A 21,668-nucleotide genomic window follows, 5' to 3' on the forward strand; every position below is an offset into this window, starting at 1 on the left:
ACTCTTAAAATATTCCAGAACATTCCAGAAAATATTCCACAAGAATTTGAGCACTTCAGTTTAAAACTATGTCCCATCCCTTTTAGTCTTCCTTCTTCACACATTTCTTGAGTGCCTACTATGTATGGGCCAGGCCTTTTGCAAGGTACTGAGGATTTAGAACCTAAAAGAGAAAGCTGTGTGCACATGCGTGCGCGCGCGCGCGCACACACGCACACACACACACACACTCAAGGATTGTGACAGAATTGCTTGATGGGGACCCAGAAGAGGAAGTGATCAATGCAAAAACTGGGGCGGGGAGGCTTACATTGTGGAGAAGGACGTTTTCATTATGAGGAATAAACGAAACAATATGCATGCAACTGCATGGAACTATAAAAAACTTCAAAATGTAAAATATCTTGAAAGGTGACTCTACCAAAGTACACTGTCCGTTTCCAGAGGAAATCAGACTTCAGTGTTTCCCTTTGGAGAGAAGTACTAAAAATGAGGAGTTTGTGGAGAATCACTTTGGAGACCTCCCTCTCCCACCAGAGGATGAATTATTTACCAGCAATATAACCAGGCATGCCTAGGAGCAAATTATTGATTTCAGCGCCCCTTTCTAATTCCATATCTGGTTCCCTCTGTCATCAGGTGGCACAGAACCCACACGGGGCAAAGTCAGACACAAATGACACTTGGATGATTGTCCTTGAGGACATGGCTAATTAGAGAGTTGGCATTTTAATAAAAATAATGGCTGACATACATGATCCTTCCCCGTCCAGACCTTTAACCTGAATTAACACATTTAAATTTCAATCTGCTGAGTTTTGAGAAAGAGATATTTTTGTTGTATTGTACCTCGGAGGAAAATGGTGATGAGGAGTTTGATGATTCCCTTAAGCCAAACAGCCAATAAATGTAGCAGACAGAATTTGAACTAGCATCCCCTGATCCCAAAGCTTCTGCTTTTCCACGGAGTTCCTCAGACTTCTGTTTTTTAATACTTATTCACCCCGGGTCAGTTTTAAAGGCCTTAAAAAATTACTGGAGAACAGAAATCTACATTGAGTACTTCAGAGGCCACATCTCCCTCTGTGGCCAATTACACCACTAGATTTGCTTTGATGGACATTTCCTATAAAGTAAATGATCTTCCCTTATTTTCATCAGGAGGTGCTTTCCGATGTGTGCTTTGGGCCCATGGGCCCATGGCTGCTAAGCTCATGGTGAGGTCCAGCTCCTTAGTGCTTAGAAAGTAAATGACTTAACTTTTACACCAACATGGATTGACACTTTGCACAGTGCCACTTAAAATTCAGTACCCGCTGAGTCAACCAACAGATTAAAGAGAAAAAGATATTTATTCTCTGTTCATCTGAGAATGTCATATGCCTTAATGCTGTCAAACCACAGACCCGCATTTAAATTTTGTTCCAAATCTTATTTCCAGAGTTGTGATGTTTGTGGGTACTTGTGTCTTGGAAAGCATGGTGATAAAAACTAGAAGACTGGTTTTCAAATCCATCAATACACACACAAGAAACAAAAAAAGCCATCGAATTAGCACATCCAAAGGACAAAGAATTAAAACAAAATTGCCCACACAAAGCCCATCCAGGAGGTGACCCTTTTTTATAGGACTAATTACAAGGAAATATAAAAGGGCAAGCTTTTATTAATCAAGCTCTTTTCACTCAGCCATGAAGAACTGCTAGGCAGCAAGAAAGCAAAGAGACAGGGTGTTAATGTAGCCTGATAATTAAATTCAGAATCGAGTGGATCAGAGGGAAGGGCATATGGAAAAGTCAGGTGGAGGTAAGAATTGGAACCCTAATCCCATAGAATACTGTATGGTTTGTGGAAATAAGAGAAAAGGAAAGCCATCAAATATACATTTTTTTTTCAACGTTTATTTATTTTTGGGACAGAGAGAGAGACAGAGCATGAACAGGCGAGGGGCAGAGAGAGAGGGAGACACAGAATTGGAAACAGGCTCCAGGGTCTGAGCCATCAGCCCAGAGCCCGATGTGGGGCTCGAACTCACAGACTGCGAGATCGTGACCTGGCTGAAGTCGGACGCTTAACCGACTGCGCCACCCAGGCGCCCCTCAAATACACATTTTTAAAGCATCAGTAAAGGAGGCTACATTTAAGAAGAAAGTGAAGAGTGAAAATAATACCACTGAGGCATTTTGTAACATCTTGCCTTGTAGAGCATAAAGAACTTTCCTACATAATCTCCTCCATTTATTTTCATATCATTCTTGTGAAATATATAGACAAGAACAGGCATGAGGGACTCAATCTTGCCCCAGATCACATAATTAGAGAGTGACAGAACAGGTCCCAAATCTCGGAAATTCAGGTCAGTGTTCTACCATTATCCTTTAAACATTTTGTCAAATATAATAGTTAGAAGCAGAGAAAGGGTAGAAATGATGTAGCCAATGTTTAAAGATGTTGCTAACATGAAAAAAAATTCTTGTTGTCCTCGGAATCTGAATATTTCTACTCGTCTTAAAATACTGAATAAGGGGTGGGAAACAGCCATGAAAAAGTGAAGGGGAAACCACCAAAGTCCAGAGATCAAAGTTCTGATCCTATAGGTTAAATTCGCTGTGCAAATGAAGCCGAAAACCGGGCCTGTTTTCCCACCACAACAAGATGGGGATGTTGAAAGAGGATTCATTTCATCGATAAGTATATATGCTCTAGCCCAATGTGACATGCGCTACGCTGTGCTGATTCACAGACACAGGCCAAAAAAATGATGACCATAAATCATGATGAAGGTGAAAATTTGGTTCATACGGTGGTGTATGATCAGAGAGGAAGAAGAGGCTGATAGAATGGGGATTGTAGGGAAGATTTTGCACTGGAGAGCATTCTTAAGCTGAGTCTTTCAGAATGGTTTTCTTAGTGAACAGTGTACTTTGGAAAACATACATTCGGGGTGGCTGGAATGCGGGGTCCGTGGAGGTGGGAAAGCAGTAACAGAGTCGTCTTGCAAAGGGTCTCATGAGCTGTGCTAAGGGCTTTGGACTTGTAAACAATGGCCAGGTCTGGCAGAACTGTAAAGAGAGGAGCAATGCCCTTTGCATTTTACAGGCATCTCTGCAGGCATGGCAAAGATCGGATATGGGTGGGAGCTGAAGGAGTCTGAATCCAAAGAGACCAGTCAGGAGTGTAGGTTAGTATTTCAGGCAAGAGATGATGAGGGCATGTGGAATGAAGAGCCAACATTGCCAAGAGATATTTAGGTGGAAGGATGCTAGACTGGGTAATCAAATGGATGCTGGTTTTGACAGAGTAAGGGTTAATCTCAGGCTTCCGGTTTGGATGGGAAGTAGGAAGAAGACTGGGCTTGGAAAATATGAACAAATAGACTCTTTTCCAGTGCTGGTCTTCAGAAGTCAGGGGACTTGGTGTTTGGCAAAAAGATGCCTTCCTGTATTTAAGACCTATTTGTTTAGCTGGGGCTGGATGTCTACAAGCAGCCCTGGGCTGGAAAAATAATGGTGCAGGTGTCATTTTACGATGGGCAGTTGACACATGCAGAGGTGGGGCCAAAAAATGGACTAAAATGGACTAAAAAAAATGGACTAAAAATGGACTAACATGCACCACGAGGACACATGCCTTACGGGTGCTACTACAGCTTCTGTCTGACTTACCTGTGGGTATCTGTGGCTCAAGCACTGTACTTTAGAGCCACCGGCCTGTATTTTGCCAAAAATTTTTACCTCCAGATTTTCTTCATCTCAAAACCTTTTCTGTCCCTTGCCATCAAAGATAGATGTGCACACACCGTCGGTCAGTACCATTTATATGCCAGTGCTGCCCAATCTGTATCTATAGACTTGCCTTCTCCTCTATGCTCTTGGCAATAACCACAACTTGTTCAGACAAAAACTAGGTGCCACTGACACCACTTCTCTCCACCGACACCACCCTAAACCATCATTCTCTTTCTCCTCAACCACTGGTCCAGCCCCTTTCCTCGTTCCCCTGCTTCTACTCTTCTAATCCTTTCTCCAACAGAGCGGCCAGAGTGAGCCTTAAAAATATGCACCTGATCATTTCATTCTCCTTCCGCGGCTCCTGTGACACCCACAGACTGTAGACTGTGTGCTTCTGTCCAGCCAACCTCTCCGACCTTATCTTGTTACACCCACCCCCTACTCACTTTTTAATGTTCCTCGAATGTTACAGTTTTGTTCCCATCCCTGGGCCCTTGTTTCTAGCACCTGGAATAATTTCCCCCAGATCCTCACGCAGCTGGCTCCTTCCCATCCAGCTCCCAGCTTCTGTGTCAACTCCTTTCAAGAGGCTTCTTTGTGCCCAAGCCTGTCGGATGGCATTCCAGTCATCTCCACTCATATCCTGGTTACACTTCTCATCGGTGTACTCATCGCTACCAAACGTTTGTTAGTTGTCTGCCTCACCGTACCAGACGCGGAGCTCTGGGAAGGCAGAGGACCTGTTTGTCTTTTTAAATACACCATCCCCGGAGTGCCAAGTGGCCAGATCATTGTGGGTGCCGTAATTTTATGGAATGAGGGAACCGATGAATGAGCACACATATTCTGGAAAAGTGATGATGCTGTTGAGTTAAAAAAATTTTTTCTGGCAATTTCAAAACTGTTCAGGTTTGTAAAAGTGACAGAGAATGTAAATATTTAAATTGCAACTGAAAATCAAATACAGGCTAAGAGAAAGAACAGATTCAGTTAATGTGTTCTAAGGCAGCAGTAGGATTTAAAATAAACAAGGAGCACTGATTGCCATCCTCATTTTCTAGAAGGTATTGCCAATATGTTCTGGTATTTTTTGAAGCCCTTTCCCCCCTGAAAACCATCATCACAATCATCAACCACATTCAATCAAGTCTCCTATTCAGGAGCAGAGAGAGGGGCAGACACGTAAACTCACACACGTTCTCTTCATATTTTCTCACCTTTCCAAGCCAGTTCTGTGTTTCTTTTTTTTTTTTTAACGTTTATTTATTTATTTTTTTAATTTTTTTTCAACGTTTTTATTTATTTTTGGGACAGAGAGAGACAGAGCATGAACAGGGGAGGGGCAGAGAGAGAGGGAGACACAGAATCGGAAGCAGGCTCCAGGCTCTGAGCCATCAGCCCAGAGCCCGATGCGGGGCTCGAACTCACGGACCGCAAGATCGTGACCTGGCTGAAGTCGGACGCTTAACCGACTGCGCCACCCAGGCGCCCCACGTTTATTTATTTTTGAGACAGAGAGACACAGAGCATGAACGGGGGAGGGTCAGAGAGAGGGAGACACAGAATCTGAAACAGGCTCCAGGCTCTGAGCTGTCAGCACAGAGCCTGACGCGGGGCTCGAGCTCACGGCCCGCGAGATCATGACCTGAGCCAAAGTGGGTGGTTTAACCAACTGAGCCACCCAGGCGCCCCTGGTTTTGTGTTTCTTTAGTCCGACAGAAGGCACCCTTCACACAGATGACCATGTGAGTAGTGCCCCCTGGGGCTGTGCACTATGACAGTCCTCAAAAGAGAGAATCACAAGCCAAATGCGGCAGCACAACATTTGTGGCTGTGGAGGCTTCTTTATGAGGGGTGCTTTTCTGGTAAAAATGTCTTCACAATACAATGAAAAAAAAATGGCATTGCTATGTACAGTTAGTTCCTAATAAAACCAAGATGAAAAGGAGCCAAACGGCATATTATTCTTGAGGCTGGTGCTGTGACAGTTTTAGGTTTTAGCTTAACTTAGGGTTAAGTCTCAGGGTCCCTTCCTCTGAATGGTATCCCAGGGACTCTCCGCTCTCCTCTCAAAAGTGTCTCTCCTACCCGCGCTTCCCTGAGAGACAGGAGAGCACCAGCCACACAATTCAGAGGGAATGTATACTCCTGGTGTAGTATATGAAAGAGATGGGGTGTGGATTATGGGAAACACATTATATATTAGCCAGGGTAATTGTGACCTTCAAATAATTGAGCTTTTATTGTATGGGAGGAGGACTTCTGATGATTTAACGTAAGTTTTTATGATCGAAAACAAGGTTACTGTCCACAAAAGTAGAAAAACCCACGAGGGTCAGCAGTATTTCATAGGAAATATTGGCACAGTACCAACAGGGAAGGAGACAGAATGAGCCCAGTCCCATTTAGATGTAGAGACTGAACACACTGGGTGCATTTCAGTTTTTTTTTTTTTTTTAATTTTTTTTCAACGTTTATTTATTTTTGGGACAGAGAGAGACAGAGCATGAACGCGCGAGGGGTAGAGAGAGAGGGAGACACAGAATCGTAAACAGGCTCCAGGCTCTGAGCCATCAGCCCAGAGCCCGACGCGGGGCTCGAACTCACGGACCGCGAGGTCGTGACCTGGCTGAAGTCGGACGCTTAACCGACTGCGCCACCCAGGCGCCCCTCAGTTTTATGATACTATTGCATCAACGCCTACCTCAGATCCTTTTGAGTGTTTACAGCAGGCTCAGAATTTATCAACTCCTACCTCTAGGTGGCAGCAACCTCCTGCTGTTCTCAACGTGGTCGCCTTTGGCCTTTGTTTCCTACCTCCACTGTAATTCCACACTTCCTTCTCTTTCCCAAATAAATACTTCACAGCCTGTAAACTTTGGGGAAGATTACTGTAAGCTACTTTCCCTGCAAGAAATCAGTCCATTCTTGCCGTTAAGCTACAGGGTTCTTCAAAGAGTACAAAATAATTCAGGTCTAAAGTGAAAAAATAATAGAAAGGGATTTTCTTTCTCCATATCTATCAACCGCAAACTCTAAGGAAAGCAATGTTTTTCTTCACGGTCCTCTGAGGAAAAAAAAGCAATGAGTAGAGGAATGAGCAAATTGATGGAACTGGAGAGATTTCAATTTTACAATAATGCTAATTTAATGTTATGGGTGATTTTTAAATAACTGCTTTTCTGAAGGATGTAACCTGAGACGTCCATTTATGAGGGCATTCCAAATATATCACAGGATGAGGAGAAGATTCAATGATCACACAAAATTGGTAACATACAGAGAATTACCTTTCTGTTTATTTGGCCTTCCCAGAAACCGAAGTTCCATCTTTATCCTAAAAAGCTACCATTTCTGCTTAGATGTAGTATGTGGGCTTTCTGGAGTACATATTTACCTAATGCATTGAACCACAGTCCTACCCACATATATTTACCTGCTCAGGGTTGTAAAATCTTTTTTTTTTTTTTTTGAGAGAGAGCACACGTGTGTGTGCACATGTGCAAGCAGGAGAGGGGCAGAGGGAGATAGAGAATCTTAAGCAGGCTCCATGCTCAGTACAGAGCCAACGTGGGACTCAATCCCACAACCTTGGGATCACGGCCTGAGCCAAAATCAAGAGCTGGATGCTTAACTGACTGGGCAACTCAGACACCCTAGGATTCTAAATGGTTACAGTTTAAGAGGGACTAAAGAGAGCTGAGTTCAACTTCAGCTTTCTTTGAGGGTAGAACAAATGCTGGGTGTGTCAGAGAATCACCCAGGTGGTAGGAAAGATTCCTTTTATGTAAAGTTGACAGCGGACCGTGGGCTAATACCTAGGGTTTACGAAACACTTTCATCCAAGGTGATACTAACGAGTATTACTTCTTTTGCACTCTTCCCAAGACCTAATCTGAAAAGTTTGGGTCAGATACCATTCATTCATTCACTTAATTAGAAATACTGAGTGCCGGGGTGCCTCGGTGGCTCAGTCGGTTAAGCGTCCGACTCTCAGTTTCAGCTCAGGTCATGACCTCACGGCTTCGTGAGTTCGGGCCCCACATCGAGCTCTGCGCTGACAGTGAGAAGCCTGACTGGGATTCATTCTCATTCCCTCTCTCTCGCTCTCCCATTCTCTCTGCCCCGCCCCCACTCATGCTGTCTCTGTGTCTCTCAAAACATGTAAATAAACTTTAAAAATTAAGAAAGAAAAAAAAAGAAATGCTTAAGTGGAAAAAGTATAAAGAGTAATTTAGGCTGAGTGACAAATTCATACCAGAACCCAAGCTGTAGATGTAAGCTTTCCTCCTTTCACAGGGGGTTCCTCTATTCTCTGTATCTTAACACAGTGACTATGTGTGTTTGGTTTTAAACACTACATTTTTATATATGGGATTCAAAGTAGGCTTTCTGAGGAAATAGATGGTTTGGGGGGATTAGAATAAAAAATTAAAAGTTTTTTTTTTTTTTAATTTTTTTTTTTCAACGTTTATTTATTTTTGGGACAGAGAGAGACAGAGCATGAACGGGGGAGGGGCAGAGAGAGAGGGAGCCACAGAATCGGAAACAGGCTCCAGGCTCCGAGCCATCAGCCCAGAGCCTGACGCGGGGCTCGAACTCACGGACCGCGAGATCGTGACCTGGCTGAAGTCGGACGCCTAACCGACTGCGCCACCCAGGCGCCCCAAAAATTAAAAGTTTTAAGGTAAATGGAGTCTAGTTTGACTGAACATTGTTATGATTCGCCCAGTTCAATAATCGCCAATAAGACCTAAAACAAGCCACTGCTTTTAGTGACTAATTGTGGATCATCTTCATCGTCCAAAACCTAAGAAGAGCTGGGTGCCAAGTCATAACATTAAACGTTCATTAAGTGCCTTTAACAGCAGCTTCTAGTTCACCGAATCATGATGGACTTGGTAACCAAGGCCCCCTTCTTCCCCCGGCCAAGGGCTGGGCACCTGAGCCAGCCTGAGGCCAATCAGACTCTGCCTCGCTCTGTTGTGCTTTTGAGAAGGTGACATCAAGGAGCCGGAGCTAAGTCACTCTAAGCCTGCACCTGCTTATTACATCCTGCTCTGAGACCCCAGGTGCTGTCCTGCTTCCTGTGTTTCCCGAGGCCCAGCTCTGCTGTTTCTCCTTTGACTTCGTAACCCACCTCATGTCCTTGTCTACAAAATTACCTTTTGCTCAAGTTGGCCAGACTCCGTCAGCTTCCACTGCTTCTGACAAAAGAACCTCACCTGATAAAGGAGATTCGACCGAATGAAGGTGTAGCAGAGGCAAATGGTTACAAGCAGACAGCTGGTTCCAGCAGCGTCTGGGGCCCTCCAGCTACTTCTCAGCTGTGGGCTTATATGGAGCAGCTGTGACTAAAAGCCTTTGCGACACTGGTAGGTTTTAATTTTTGGATAAATACGTCACATACCATCTACTGCTCTCTTGAAACTGATTAAAAGAAATATATTAATTAAGATACTGATCCTACCTTAGAAAACCTAGTGCTGTACTAAGAAAGAAATGTAATAAATAGCTAGTTTTAAGGAAATTACCAGGAAACTTTATGAAAATCTAGTGGTCGTTGAGAAAAATTAAAGTAAGGTGACAATATACTTAACTAAACAAAATTGCTAGTTCACTGTCCACGAGCAGATGAAGAAATCTCCATGGCTAGAAAGATGACTTTGCAAATTTGCATGATAAATGAAAATCAGAATAAAACTACGGACACACCCTGCATTCTCACAAAGAAATCCCCTTAAGATATATTAGCCTCAGTAGTATTTCCAGCATACTCAAGGAAACACATTAGGATTTTTGATTAGGACCCAATATTAGTCATTTTACCTTTCATATATATATTTAGAAGACAACTATGATTAATCAATTTTTCATTCCAAATATATTCACTGGAAAATACTATGGAGGGACTAAAACCAAATGCATCTCTAAGATATGGTGATTTCTCTGTATATACATGGGCAGTGAATTACCAATTTTAAAGTTAAAACGAAGAAAAGACCTTTTGGGGCACCTGGGTGGCTCAGTCGGTTGAGTCCAACTCTTGATTTCCACTCAGGTTGTGATCTTACCCGTTTGTGGGATCAAGCCTTGTGTGGGGCTCTGCACTGACAGCACGGAGCCTGCTTGGGATTCTCTCTCTCTGTTCCTCCCCTGCTTGTTCACTGTCTCTCAAAATAAATTAAACAAACCTTAAAAATAAAGTGTTCATTTTAATTTTATGTATTAATTATAACATGCCTTGTGCTGGTACTTTCAGAGATGCATAGTTTTTTTCTTACTGGGATGGCTTTATTCATTAATGACTCCCTACGTTCCCTATTCCTCATGTTTCCTTACCATGCAACCATTATTTTAAAGTTCTACACAAGAACAAGTTTAACAGGGAGGAGAATGCGATAGAGAATAATGCACACTGTGCAATTTAAAACTCTTTAAAAGCTATGGTTCAAGTAGCTTTCCCAAAGTAACTCATGATTTCAGATTGCATAATTTTAAATATCCTTAAGTATATAAAACCAACCTAAAAAAGTAATCACATGGAAAATGTTATCAATCCCAGAATTACAACCTGTTTTTTTTGTTTTCGTTTTTTTGTTTTTTTTTTGTTTACTTTGGATTTAGTTTCCTCTGGTTTCCCAATATGGAAGCCTAGATTATCGATTTCAGATCTTTCTTCTTTTCTAATAGATACCTCGATGCTATAAATTCCCTTTTAAACATTGCTTTTGATGCATTTCACAAATTTTGGTAAGTTGTGCTCTTACTTTCATTGACTTAATATTTTTAAATTTCCCTTGAGCTTTCTTCTGTGACCCATGTGCTATTTAGAAGTAGTTGTTCAGACTCCACAAATTTTGGATTTTCCAAACAAGTCCATTTGAATACTGAAGAAATATCTCTTGGCCATGCTAAAATTAATTAGTAAGAGCACCTGGCTGGCTAAGTTGGAAGAGCATGTGATTCTTGATCTCAGAGTCATGAGTTCAAGCCCCATGTTGGAGTAGAGATGACTTAAAAGAAATCTTTAAAAAAATTTTTTAAAAATTAGTTAATAGAATGGAGACGTTTTATTACATGATAGGGTCACACCTAGCTGAGAAGATGCTAGAATCAACAAAGAGTATAATGACAGGCCCTACAGGGTCTTCTATCAGGTTTTCAGTAAGACACTCATGTGCTTCTGAGCAGCACGTTGGTAAAAACAAAATGCCCATGGACTTTAAATAGAAAAATGTCTCAGAAGTGGTGACCTTTGTGGCCCAGCATGATCTTCTAGCCAAATTCTTCTATAATTAAGGAAATAATTGCAGAAAATAACCTTCTTTAATTTTTTTTCCCCAAACCATCTTTATTGTGACTGAAGCAATATGAGAGACAAAACTCAGCTGATACTGACAGGAATGTCAAACACTTTTATCGTGAGGTTTTTTGTTGAAATTCTGGGTAATGGAGAATTCAGGAAAATTAGACAAAGGTCTTTAATAAGGTCAATCTGAAAGATGGTACACAGGTTTGAAGTATACATAATCGTCACCAAGCTATGACGAGGGGGTAGAAGTAATTAAAGAACTTAATAGCTGAGACTGGATTATGAAATACAAAAAGATGTGAATTTGGAGGGAATTAAAATGTAGCAACACCCTGGAGGCACTCTTTTCATTGCAATTCAGTATGAATACAGAGAACTTGCAAACTGGTTCACAATTACATGAACTATGGCCCATTTTCCGAATCTGTTATCAAACACTGGAGAGGGTATGCTTCCAAATTAAATCTACAGGCAACCTGCTGTCACTTATTTGCCAACATGTATGGATTAAAAAACCCACGAGGCCAGGAAGGCATTCTGGGAACTAAAATTTACACATATTCATGTCCATACATATTACCACAATTTTTGCTCTGTCAGTCAAGAAGCAAAACAGTGGAATGCTCTAGTAATTAATGTAACATAATCAATATTATCTATAAACAATTAGCATGCAAGGATCCACGAGATGCTGCATAAACACTTTGGCAAAGTAACTGCCACATAGAGTGGGCAGCACTGTCTTCATGAGGGCCTCTCCAATGTCCCCCTTCTCTCCAGGCATCATACCAACATCATGGGAACTTCCCAAAAGCTTCCTGCTTATTAATTAGTGATGAATTAGCTATCTATCTTACTTAATCATTAGCATTTCTCTTGCTGTACCCATAGGTAGCAACTGCTATGTAGCAGAAAGACGACTGGACAGGTTTGAAGAGACCTGGGTTTATGCCCACGTCTGACATGTTGCCTTGCTGTCTTTGGGCCCCCATTTCTACATGTGGAAAGTGAGAAGCTGAAATAAACTTGCTTATGTTTCCTTCAACTCTGAAACTGATAACTACTATATTTGGAAATGCTCTGTCCCTCCCTAAAGGGGAGCTTTCTGAGAGGTTTCTGCGTCAGCTTTCTGAGAGGTTTCCAGTATCAACAACTTCAGTGTCTTCCACTAACTATTAAGGCAAAAGGTTTAAACAAGAAGTGCTCTTACTTTTATGAAAAAGGTACATACTAGTTATAGCCTTCAGGAAGATTCTGTGGAATCACATCTAACATTTGCAACTGGAGGCATTTAAATATTTGAGCTCATTGTAGCACTATACAGCCAATAATAAAGCATCACAGTGTGAAAAGGTTCTTTCTGCTCTCCACAAGAATTTGTGACACAGAACTTTCTCATATCCAAATGTGAAATGTGATTCACACTCAGAATGTGTCATAATTTGCATACACTATTAAAACTGGGACTTCTTTGTGTATACAGCTACATAACATCTCAGACATGTTGGTAAGAAATAAACCATAATTGAGACGGGTGGTGACAGCATCCAACTGGTTAGAGCAAATTACTTCTATTATACTGATGATAATTCCTGTTAATACTTTATTTTCTGTCATTATATAAATAGCCCATAAAATCTCTATTATGTAATGCTCACAGCTACTCTTGCATTAAGAGCCCTGGATGCATGTTTGGGTACCAAGCATAACTACCATTACAACAATCACCAAAGAACGATATATACCCAAGTCCCCTATAATTTCAGGAATGCAGCAGGATAGAGGGTGAAGTGAAGAGGAGGGAAGAAAGGGTAAAAAGATAAAAATGAGCATGTATCCATACATATGCCTTTGGGCTACTCAAGCTGATCCTGGGAATTTCTGGAGCTGTATATCAACTCCGGTGTTTAGCTCAGAGATATTCCCCACCAAACCCCTCCCTGTCCTGTTCCAACCTACACATATACACCAAACACAGATTCCAGATCTCTATCATATCTCTGAGTATAAAACAACTGGAAGATGACATGGAAGCAGCCACTCTGTGCATTCGATATCAGAATATACCACCTTTACCCCCCAAAAATCTGTAAAGAACAAGTCTTTCTGCACATTGAATTCTCTTAACAAAGCTTGCCTCCTTTCCCCGCAGTGGAGCAAAATATTTTTTTTCCTGGCATTATTACATGCAAGAGAGTAGCAAACACCCTAAAAAAGGTTTTCATAGTTACTGGACAAAGGAAGGTATGATTACCTCTATTTAGTGTCAATGAGGAAGGAAAGAGGGAAAGAGAAGGGATGTGCACATGAAATACAGAATGAAATTCACATGCTGAACCTCAAATGCTTCATCAATCCTGGAATCCACAAATATTCCTATAGTGGAGTTGCAGCGAGGGGAGAGCCGTTCTGCAGGACAGAGTTTATGTCTGGTTGGACTGCTACCTTTGATTAAGTGAGTATTAAATGAGTTGTACACTGATCTCATGTTCTTCACTGGGGTGCGAACATACCTGTCATGAAGTTCTTACTGCCATCACTCTTTAATCCCTGGAGGTCAGCAGACAGCTACAGCAAACCTGGCTCCATCCTAACATCTGTCATTGCACCCCTTACATCCTGGTGCTTTCATCTCCTCCCTGGATACCTACATTTGTTACCACATCCTCTTTCCATTCCAGCAGGTTTGTTTGCCTCGAACAGACGTTCTTTTCTTTCCACACATTTCTTCAGTTCCAGAGAGAAGAAATGCTTCCACAGGAATGAGGTCAGTGGATGCGTCCTCACAGACTAACATTATGCAAAGGAAAACACTACTTAAAATTTTAAACCATCTTCACTCAATAATAAACACTGGTTTCATAGCTCAACCACAGCCCCTGGCATTTACAACGTACCAACCAATTGTCATGCATTTCCTGTGCATAGCTTATAAGTTCGAGCCTTTTCATGTTTTAGTGAGGCTTAATTGCTTTTCTAATGAACAATATTTTTTAACTGATTGGAGCATTTGCTAATCCAACTTCACAACATCACGCAACATCACTCACATACGGTGTTTGCAGATCTAACTCAAGCCAGAGCCAAGCTAGTGTTGCATATACCTCATAATTCTATTAAGTATCCCAAACTTCTTTTTTTTTTTTTTTAATTTTTTTTTTCAACGTTTATTTATTTTTGGGACAGAGAGAGACAGAGCATGAACGGGGGAGGGGCAGAGAGAGAGGGAGACACAGAATCAGAAACAGGCTCCAGGCTCCGAGCCATCAGCCCACAGCCTGACGCGGGGCTCGAACTCACGGACCGCAAGATCGTGACCTGGCTGAAGTCGGACGCTTAACCGACTGCGCCACCCAGGCGCCCCAAGTATCCCAAACTTCTATTCGGGGAAGATCAACAGTCACTTTCCCTTTATCTCCATTGCTAGCGTGAGTATTTTAACTTTCTGAATTTCCAGAGCCAGTCTTTCACAAAGAAATAGGAAGTATGGGGCACCTGGGTGGCGCAGTCAGTTAAGCGTCCGACTTCAGCCAGGTCACGATCTCGCGGTCCGTGAGTTCGAGCCCCGCGTCGGGCTCTGGGCTGATGGCGCAGAGCCTGGAGCCTGTTTCTGATTCTGTGTCTCCTTCTCTCTCTGCCCCTCCCCCGTTCATGCTCTGTCTCTCTCTGTCCCCCCAAAAATAAATAAACGTTGAAAAAAATATTAAAAAAAAAATTTAACAAAGAAATAGGAAGTGTTTATCACTCAACTAGATGTAGACACTGGGTGATTCGCTGGGCTTCTTCCTAACTAGGTGATTTATTTCCATCTACCAGCCTCACAGCATTTACTTAAGGAAAATTCAAGGTACTATATATAATGGGGATTTTAACTAACTCGTGACCAAATAAAGCACATATTTTAAATCCACGTATGCTCCTACTATAGTTGATTTAGAAATATCTCCAGGTCCTTGTATATGAATTTCAATATATATGAAAGCAGTAACTCAACCCTCTGCTTTTCCTACTAATTCTCCATCTATCATATATATGTCACACACACACACACACACACACACACCCCTCACCTGCAAGAGAGTGAGCTCCTTGAGGACAGAAACCAGGTTTTATTTATCTTTCTAATCTAGTGCTCTTCATAGTGCCAGGGACTGTAAATAAATGCTGCTGAATAAATAAAAGTTGAATTTTCTCAAGGCTAGTAGTAAAACTCCTTTTTGTTTTTCATGGATTACTTCTCTGGAGATAAAAGTGGTTTAAATTTACTCACCAAATAACGTGCTATGAATTATGTAGGAACGAATTACCATTACTCCAATAGTTCAGAAAGGAAGAGTGAAGGAAAGACTATTTGTTATTTACTCAGCGATCGCCACTTAGCCACTGAGAAATCAGTTGTTAGAACGTGGATGTGGTAACTATCCATGTTGTACTCTACCCATTAGCTCACATTGCTCACTGGAGCATCTCGTACTCTCTGTCTGTTGTAAAGTTCCTTTAGTACAGTACGCCTTGTACTGAGAAGGAGTATCAGTTCTGTGCGGTCAAGAAAGAACGTGCTCTCTCCCTTTCCTTTTATGTAATGGGCATCGGCATCATAATTCGCTCAGCTTTCCAGGTTTGACAGGGGACAGTATGCTTTAGTGACTGAGAGAGACCATGAGGATGCCCCAGCTTTTAGACAGCATGTTCCCTGTGCTCTATTTCCCCCTCCATGAAAAAGAAAAGCACAACAATATTTAACAACATCACCAGACTATTGTGAGCGTTAATTAGATTTAATGGGGGAAGGGAGGTGAGCTGATTACACACTATTCAAATTCAAAGAATCATTATTTTGTGTCTAAAAATAACCCTGACTGAGGAACAGAATTAATTTGGAAGCTCAATCTTTGGTAATCATCTTCCCATACTTAGAAAAAAGTTTTCATTCACAATCCCATTCTAAGCACAATCCAATGAAGTAAAAGTGGAGATCTGTGAATTTCCACAGACTTTTGAAGTAATACAGTACACGGATCAATTTTTTCTTTTTCTTTTCTTTCCTTTTTTGAAGCTACACGATGTGTAGAAAGGTTAATTTTGTGGAATGGAGTCATGTAAACAAAGTACATTAATTTTTTGTTTCACATGAAACGTTTGTGAAACACTTTAAATTACTTCTTTAAAGAATTAGTAATTGAAGTTTTGTGACTGAAATAACTTTTTAGGTCATTTCCTCTAAGTTCCATTTATTTTCATTTTTTTTCAAGAACTATTCAGTGAAAGAAGATCTTCGATCCATGGCTTAATCCCTGGACCTCATGAATGTTACCGTCCATGGAAGAGTGAATTCTGTACATGTGATTAAGGATCTTGAGATAGGAAGATTATTCTAGGCTATCTAGGTGGGCGTGAGAAGCAATCACAAGTGTCTTTGTAAAAGGAAGGCACAAAGAGATTTGACTACAGAAAGGAAGGAGACAATGTGGTGGCATGGGAAGCAGGTGGAGAAAGCCATGTGATGTGGGGCCATAAGTCAAGGAATGAGAATGGCCTCTGGATGACAGAAAACACCAGGAATGGATTGTCCCCTAAAGCCTCCAAAAGGAATCAACCCACCTGACACCTTGACTTAGCCCCATTAGACTCCTTTTGGATTTCTGACCTCTGAAACTTTAAGAGAATAAATGTATATTCTTTTAAGCCAAAAAAAAAAAAAAAAAAAAAAAGAGAGAGAGAGAGAGAGAGAGAGAAAAGAAAGACAAAGAAGACAAAAAGGTCTTCATACGCCCTAAATTAAAAAAAAAAATCCCTAGATATTTATGTCTAAGATCGGGGAAAAAATCATCTAAATAGCAATCATCAAAATTAATATAATAGATGAACTTACTATGAAAATCTTTATAAGAACTGAAAGTTGGTACCTGAGAAAAATCTGAGTTGTTGCCTATACATCACTAAAAAGCTTACAATATCTTCCAAAAAAGGGAAACGTTCTTTAAAAATGTAACAGTTAATAATCCTAGAAAATATACCATATCTTTTAGGGAAAAATGTTGCACTCCGGTTTTGGTGAGTTTTGGCTGAGAAGGAACTTTATCGCTTTTATTTAGAACTTTCCAAAGGAAAAGGAGACTCTGGTCCAGTTGGCAGAAATGTATTCTTTACAGAGAAGCGGAAAAAATTCTCTTCTGTTTTAACATAGCCCTATTGAAACTTCCTATAAGACTTGCCAATTTTCATAACTTAGATATATACTCACCAAGCAAACTTCTGATTATTCATTCGATTTCCCCGGACCCTTGATACTGGGGACGGATGTACCCTGTAGGCAGATGAGAATAATCCAGTCATTAAAAAAGCACATTCCTGATTACAAATGAACAAAAGAAAAAAAAGATCTTCTTTATAAATGATCTCTTGTAGGTATGCTTATTGCACAATGCCCCATAATCACCTCTTAGTAAATGAATACGGTTCATTCCTAGGCATTCACACCTGCAGTCTCTCTTTCCTCTTGTAGCACTTTTGACACAACAACGACTCGCCACAAGGTTCACTGAGAAGACCCCCCAAATGCAGAACCACCAGTTTTAGTTGAATGACAGATTCATTCGGTCCAACAAAAAAGTTACTGACTAAGCTAATCTTTGCCAGGTTTAGAAGTGGGTAAAAGTAATGAAAGGTCTGATGTTTGCCTTCAGTGAGTCCCGTCTGCTACGTCCTCCCACAAGGGATACCAGGGGGACTCTACGTGCACATTCCCTGAGTCAACTAGTAGAATTCAAACCCTAAGAAGCAAGATAATGAAGGTCAGAATATGCTACCCTCAAATACGCTACTTTGGCAGAAGGATTATTTTGAGTTGAAGACAAGAAACAGCAGACACAGGAGGAGGTCTATACTCTCCCTTTATATGCCTAAAAATAAGGACATAAATTTCCCTTTAGTAAAGGAAATTTTCATTTGTAAAGGGGTCCCGCCCCACCTCTACTACCTTGAAGTGCAACACACAACTCTTCACCTGTGATGGTACTGAGATGTGGCTGAGTCAACAATCCTTATTTGCCATGAGTTTCCCCCATCTGTTTCCTAGTTACCTTCCTACCATCTACCTGACTAGAACTTCAGACCCCACCTTTTCTTTTGACTCATCACTTCACAGTTTCTCACTCTTTGCTAAATGGTATATAAGATCCAAATTTTAACCCCTTTGAGTTACGACTCATAGAGTATTCCTGCATGCATGCATGTTATGTGTATAAACGGGTTTTTTCCCCCTTCACACCAATCTGTCTTTTGTCAGTTTGTATGTGTGTGTATTTAGTCATTTGGTCTTTTGTCAGTTTAATCTCCAGGTCCTCAGACATAGAACCTGAGAAGATAAAAGAAAAGGGTTTTTTTTTTTTTTTTCCTTCCACCAAAGTAACTTCATCCAAATGTCCAGGAACAGAATCTGAGAATGGGGGAAGAAGGAAGGGTGAGCAGTTATTTCCAGGAGAAAAGCTTTCTAGGTGTCATGCTCTGCAGCTGGGCTTTGAGGAAGGCAGTCAGTCCAAAACTTTAGCTAAATAATGGCGAAGCAAAAACTATTGCTGTACAAGCTTTCAGGGTTAGAGTCATCTGCTGGAAGTTTGTATTTCCAAGAACTGCTGATATCTTCCAATCAGGAGCTAGTTGCTGAAACTCCACCTCTTTGTGGGTCACTCACTGGCAACACAGTATGCCCTACTTCCTGCTTCCCTCTGGCCAACTTCCTGCTTTGTTCTATCTTTACTAGGACTTGTGAGATCTAAGCAGTCTTTCGGCTTGTGTTATCTTTACATCCCACACATTTCTCTTATTTGCAAGACAGCAAACAGAAATTTTAAGCTGGTCTTTAAGTCAGAACCAGCGGCTCCACGATTCATTAGAACCCCAGTTCTCTATAGCTGTTTAGCACGTGAAAATTATTTCCAAACAGATAGTACTGTTCCAGCCCCTGAGAAGGGCCAGATGCAAACTTCCTGTAAATCCAGAGGCAGACTGCACTTTGCACTCGGAAGGCTTATTTCTTCCAACATCCCTTATTAACATTCTTTTCCTCACAGCGCTTCTCAATGGCTGCTGCAGCTGGGCGGCTCAGCACAGATTTTCTGCTCTGCATGGGGGAGGGGATGTTAATTATGCAGAAAGATGGAGAGAGGCCAGACAGCCCCTCTGGTGAACTGTCTCATTCAAGCACGGCCCACTTCCTGCTGTTTTTGCAGCTACAAGGATCACCTGTTGGTCTTGGCATCTGGCCAAACTGGGGCCTGGCGGAAATGACAGACTCAGCTAGAAATGAAAGCCAGCTCATATTCCGGCACCCCAAATTGGGGAGAGAGAAAAAAACATGCCACAGAAATGCATAAGAATTATACAAAAGGTAGCGAGACTCATTTTTTTTTCTTTTCTTCTTTCTTTCATTCTATCTGTTTGAAATACAAACATCATAATGGAATTGTGAGCCAAAAAATGTCTCCTCAGTTAAATCCCCCCTGACCTAAGTCCTCTTAACCTTCTCCACATCCCCACTAGGGTGCCAGAGTCCTATTGCCTAAATAAAGTTCTAAGGAGTAACAGCCCAAACACTCACAATTCTTTAATTCACTCCACATCCTCTGACCAGATGAATTTTCATGACAGAAGTATATTCTTCTTGAAGCTTCTTATTCATATATCAGTGGGGAAAAAAATGGGCTTGTTTAACTTATAATTAAAATATTCCCTAGGTATTTAGATCTTTTAACAAAATCCCACTGATCCATAGTTCAAATACTGTAAGTAGATAATTTCTATCATGGTTTAGTGGTCTACAAAGAATTTCATGACAGTGTGTGTATGGACACAGTGTGTATGGACAAAGTTTCTTAAATGAAAATAGTAAAACAAGAAAGCTTTTTTTTCCTTTCTGAAAGGGAGTAAATTGATAACCTGGAGCTTGCTTCATTTGATGAAGAAGACCATAAAAGGTTTGCATTTCAGCTACTCCCCAAATTTTATTTCTTTAGAAGGATACGCAGTGTTTTTGTGAGCTCAGTCTACACTGTGGCACTTCTGGCCACCACCTCCCTTCTTTCCACAAATAGCAGCCAGGCAAGGTAGCAAAGTCAAAACCCCGGTAGGAGAAACCACCACCTCATCTGCATGTCATGCATTATTCATGACCTCCTGATTCCTGCACCTGCATCTAGGCAGGAAGCTTGCAGGGAATGTTCATTATTCTTCTTTTAGCCTCACACAGGCTCGATTACTGCTAAGCCACTTTGTTCTGTAACTAAGGGTTTCAGGCCTTAGTACTAACCGCTGGATATGGAAAGAAAAAAAAAATCACCATGCTGAAGAAAAGAACAATTTTGGTTGTTGTGCAACATGTATTGAATCCTACAACGTGCTCTTCTGAGACTGACAGTTACTGTCAGATGGAAATGCTCACATTTGGTGATTTACATTACATAGAAAAAAGGGAAGCCATACCATTAAGGCCATGTATAGCAACTGTTCTATTTACATACACTTACTCATCTAAGGCAGACAGCATGTCTATAATTGTGCCCAACTCAGGGCTTAATTTAGCTTCCTTGCTACGCATGTGGGAACTTTTTAAATATCTTAATACAAAAATGGTTCTTCTTCTTTGGGTATAAGCTGCAAAGAATCTGACCCTCAAGTCTTGTATTTTAATGACTAATATTTATTGTAAATCAAGAGAATATGATCACTCTGCTTTTCAATGTTTTTATGAACATTCCTGAATGGCTAGTGGCTGGAGGTAGGATAGGAAATCCAATACTCAACATGAATTACTGATTACTAATGAACTGCTGGGGAAAGATACCATCTACTTTTTTACTCTCCCCACCAGGGAAAAGCCATGCAGCTTAAATCCAATCTTACAGTCCCAAATGAAATTAGGATGATGTGAAAACAAACTGTGGGAGGCACCTGGGTGGCTCAGTCAGTTAAGTCTTGATTTTGACTCAGGTCATGATCTTGCGGTTTTGTGGGTTCCAGCCCTGCATCTGGCTCTGTGCAAGCACATGGAGCTTGTTTGGGATTCCTCTGCTCTCTCTGCCCCTCCCCTGTTTGAGCTCTGTCTCTTTCAAAATAAGCAAACAAACAAAAAGTGCAAACTGTGGAACCAGCCTGCCTGGGATGGAATTCCAGCTCCACTACCTATCAAGAGAGTCATGTCCTCTTAGGGCAAGCGACCTAACCTCTCTGAGCTTCACGTCCCTCATCTGTACAAATGGAGGCAGAAAAGATGGCCACCTCTGAAGACTGTGAGACTAAAATGAGTTAATAGTTGTAAAGCATTTAGGACACCGCGTGGTGTCCAGGAAGCAGTGAATACACAATGCCTATTATCACTAGCAGTATTGATTGGATTGGAAAAGACTGGAAGATGAACCTAGAATATCTAACTGATTCCAGGGGACTGAGATAACAAATGTGCTGTAAGGACCTGTGGTCTTAACTACTATGCTTATCTGACTTCACTAAAGGCAAGAAGTAACAAAGAGAAATGAATACATACAGAGTAATAAGAACCAACGACTGTGGTTTCTAAGGTATGGCTTACTTTCTGGCATCTAATTTTTCTGTTCTTTATTAGAAGA

At 41.2% G+C, this 21,668-nt stretch overlaps 1 protein-coding gene across 1 annotated transcript in view; it reads right to left on the reverse strand.

The window, feature by feature from the left end:
- The window catches only part of KLF12 (Kruppel like factor 12), a 446,873-nt gene that overhangs the window by 54,471 nt on the left and 370,734 nt on the right, over window positions 1–21,668 (reverse strand). Inside the window, 1 exon segment of the mRNA XM_043580478.1 lies at window positions 17,291–17,353. Within this exon segment, the coding sequence (XP_043436413.1) occupies window positions 17,291–17,353 (63 nt within the window).

The sequence above is a fragment of the Prionailurus bengalensis genome, chromosome A1 (assembly GCF_016509475.1).
Source record: "Prionailurus bengalensis isolate Pbe53 chromosome A1, Fcat_Pben_1.1_paternal_pri, whole genome shotgun sequence".
NCBI classification, from domain to species: domain Eukaryota; kingdom Metazoa; phylum Chordata; class Mammalia; order Carnivora; family Felidae; genus Prionailurus; species Prionailurus bengalensis.